The sequence below is a fragment of the Orycteropus afer genome, unplaced genomic scaffold (assembly GCF_000298275.1).
Source record: "Orycteropus afer afer isolate SDZICR_OR568_19922 unplaced genomic scaffold, OryAfe1.0 scaffold00048, whole genome shotgun sequence".
Lineage (NCBI taxonomy): Eukaryota > Metazoa > Chordata > Mammalia > Tubulidentata > Orycteropodidae > Orycteropus > Orycteropus afer.
Window position 1 is genome coordinate 1703151 of NW_006921635.1, and position 2865 is coordinate 1706015.

General features: G+C 59.0%; 1 protein-coding gene across 1 annotated transcript in view; it reads left to right on the forward strand.

Moving 5' to 3' along the window:
- Positions 1-707: 707 nt before the first annotated feature.
- CCDC92 (coiled-coil domain containing 92) overlaps positions 708-2865 on the forward strand; it is a 5550-nt gene continuing 3392 nt past the window's right edge. The window contains 2 exon segments of the mRNA XM_042780619.1: positions 708-843; positions 1472-1513. Coding sequence (XP_042636553.1) covers positions 714-843; positions 1472-1513 — 172 coding nt within the window. The 5' untranslated portion in view covers positions 708-713.

Below are 2865 nucleotides of genomic sequence, written 5' to 3' on the forward strand. Positions count from 1 at the left end.
CTGCCCTGTGGTGACCATCCTCAGAGCGGCGTCTTAGCACACAGAGGTGGTTCTTTCTCTTTGGTGGAGTCTTAAGAGATGACATTGCAACGTCAGAGGGACGCTGAGTTCTAAGACGCGGGCCGCTGGGCCGAGTTACTGCCTAGAGCAAGGGGGCCAGCGGCCCGCCCAGCCAGGCTGTGCTTCCGCGTTCATGAGCCGCTGCTTGGCCGTCATCCGCGTCCGGGAGCCAGCCTCCTTGTTGGTCTCTGTCCTGTCGCCGTCAGGATGTGTCATCACTGGTGGCTCCGTCTCGGCACGATATTTACCGGCAGTGTAGCCTTGCGCCAGTAACTCGGGCCATAGTCTGTGAAGGCGGGTGGCTAGACTCTGGAATGAGGGTGCCCAGGCTTGGTCCTGTGTGACCCCCAGGCTCAATAACTTGTTCCTTATCAGCGATGTGGGTGCCAGACCTCCTGTGAGGCAGAGACTACCAACCCGGCCCTTGCAAAGGGGAGGAGGGCCACAATGGGGGACCTGCACTGAGTGGGCGCTCAGTGGACAGCTGGGTCGTCTGGGCTGTGAGGCTCCTTGGGTGGCAGCCTCCATCATCCCTCTCTCTCCTCAGCGGAACCCTGAGTGGGGGGAGAGCTCCCCCTGGCCCCAAGACCAGCGGTGGCTCCTTGCCTGGCATGACCAGGTGTGTGTTCCCTGCAGGGCACCTGGATGTCACCATGGCAACCGCGAACCTGGAGAACCAGCTGCAGAGCGCACAGAAGAACCTGCTCTTCCTGCAGCGGGAGCACGCCAGCACCCTGCAGGGGCTGCACGCAGAGCTCAGGCGGCTGCAGCAGCACTGCACAGGTACCCGGGGCCCGGGAGCCGGGCCGGGGCAGCCAGGGTGCAGAGATGCCAGGGTACGGGCAGGCCTGGGAAGGGCTAGCCCCGGCCTGCCGCTCATGACCAGGGCTGGGCTCTCCAGGGTGAGAGCAAACTGGTAGGGGGTTTTCTCCGCTCGTACTCCGACGTGGGGCCCTGTCAGTAGTGGCAGGCCCTGCGAACCCTGCCCTGTGCCCAGTGCAGGACTGACACACGCCAGGCTTGTGCTCTGGGGAACTTTCTCAGTGCCCTGAGGGTCTCCATGGGCAGTGCCCGCTGGGTAGCGCTGACTGGGGTTCTGGAAGCACGTCCAGGACGCAGCCCGTGAACACACAGCGAGCTGCTGCTGAGATCTGGAGTGTGGGCTGTTCTGGAGGGATGGAGACGGGGGACCTTAGGGAAAAGCAGGATCCCCTCTCGAACCCTAGTAAGTGCCGTGGCTGCTACTGGTGGCTGCTATTAGCACAGCTGCCTCCAATGGGATCAAACACCTCATCTTTCTTGGCAGGCCCAGTTGGGTCACGGTGGGAATACCTTCTGTGTTTTCAGAGCTGATGAACATTTGCAGTGAATGGTAACCATCCAAAATCCATGCGTGTCATTTACTTTTCAGATTTAACATATGAGCTGACAGTCAAGAGTTCGGAACAGGAAGGTAAGAGCCCTCTCAACGATGGAGTTGTTTCCTTTTGTGGCATGTTGGCCCCACGTGGTTCTACTAGTTGCACATTAGAAGAAAACACATTTGCTGCGTGGTCTGGGCGCTCTAAGATGGCGAGGAGGTAGAGCCTCTCCCATCCCCCTACCCCCCCCAAACAAGGGGTTGTCAGTGGGTGGCAGGAGGAGATGAGGGGTTTGTTTTCTTTTGATTGATACATAGATTTGCATAAAAATGGCTTGGCACAGGCCTCCACTCTCTAACTTCACAAGGGGGTGAGGGGGAGGAATCAAGACCAACAGCCTGAGTCCTACAGGCAGAGGCCAGACACACCTCCTCTCTCTAACCTTTGGGACCAGTCCTGACACCAGTATCCCTCCAGGACACTGCATTTCTCCGCAGGGTTCCATAACTGCAGTGGCCACAACAACTCACCACACTCTGCAGTTACGGGGTGTATTAGGCAAGTACTAGGTTACGTGCAGGATCAGAAACGACTCAGAACCTTCAATCAGGGCAGCCAGTTCTCTGCATTGTCCGCAGGCACGCCTCTCCCTGGCCCCACGGCCTCTGCTGGCCCCACAGCCTCGCTCCAGGCCCCCGGCCCCTCCCCGGGCCCTGCCGAGGGCCCTCAGCCTCACCCCAGCCCTGCGGCCCCACAGCCCCACAGCCCCACCCTGCTCAGGCCCAAGGTCACAAAGCTCTGCCAACAGTAAGCACTCAGACGCACCCCACTGCCCAGCAACGCTCCTCCCCGAAGGCACTCAGCCTTCCCGTCCCATGGGTCCAGAAGCCCACGGCACCGTCTCCTGGATCTGCCACCGCTTCTCTGGCACTTGCCGTCTCTCGAGTTCTCCGCAGAGTGTTACAGTTCTGTCCCCTGGATCAGAGGTTCAATGCAGAGATCTCTCTCGGGTCAAAGGGCATGCTCCACACCTGGCCCTTCTTCCTCGGTGGTAGTGAGATCCCCCTTCCTGCCTCTCGAGTAGTTCATTTTCAGCCTAGCAAGACGGCGAAACTGACCAATCCCCACATTAGGATGCCACACACCTCTGCAGGGACCCACCCCTATGTGGGTGCCGCACACCTTATTTACATTATTAGCAAGCTATCCAGTCCCCTCGGGGGGCCACAAGCACCTCACATTTGCATAGTCCTACCTCGTCTTCTAGGAGCTCTAGTGGCATAGTGGGTGAGGCATTTGGCTGCTAACCAGAAGGTTGGCAGTTCAAACCCAGCAGCTACCCTGTGGGAGGATGATGAAGCAATCTGTTTCCATAAAGACCTACAGCCTTGGAAACTCAGCGAGGGTCACTCTGAGTGGGAATTGCCTTGATGGCAGTGGGTTT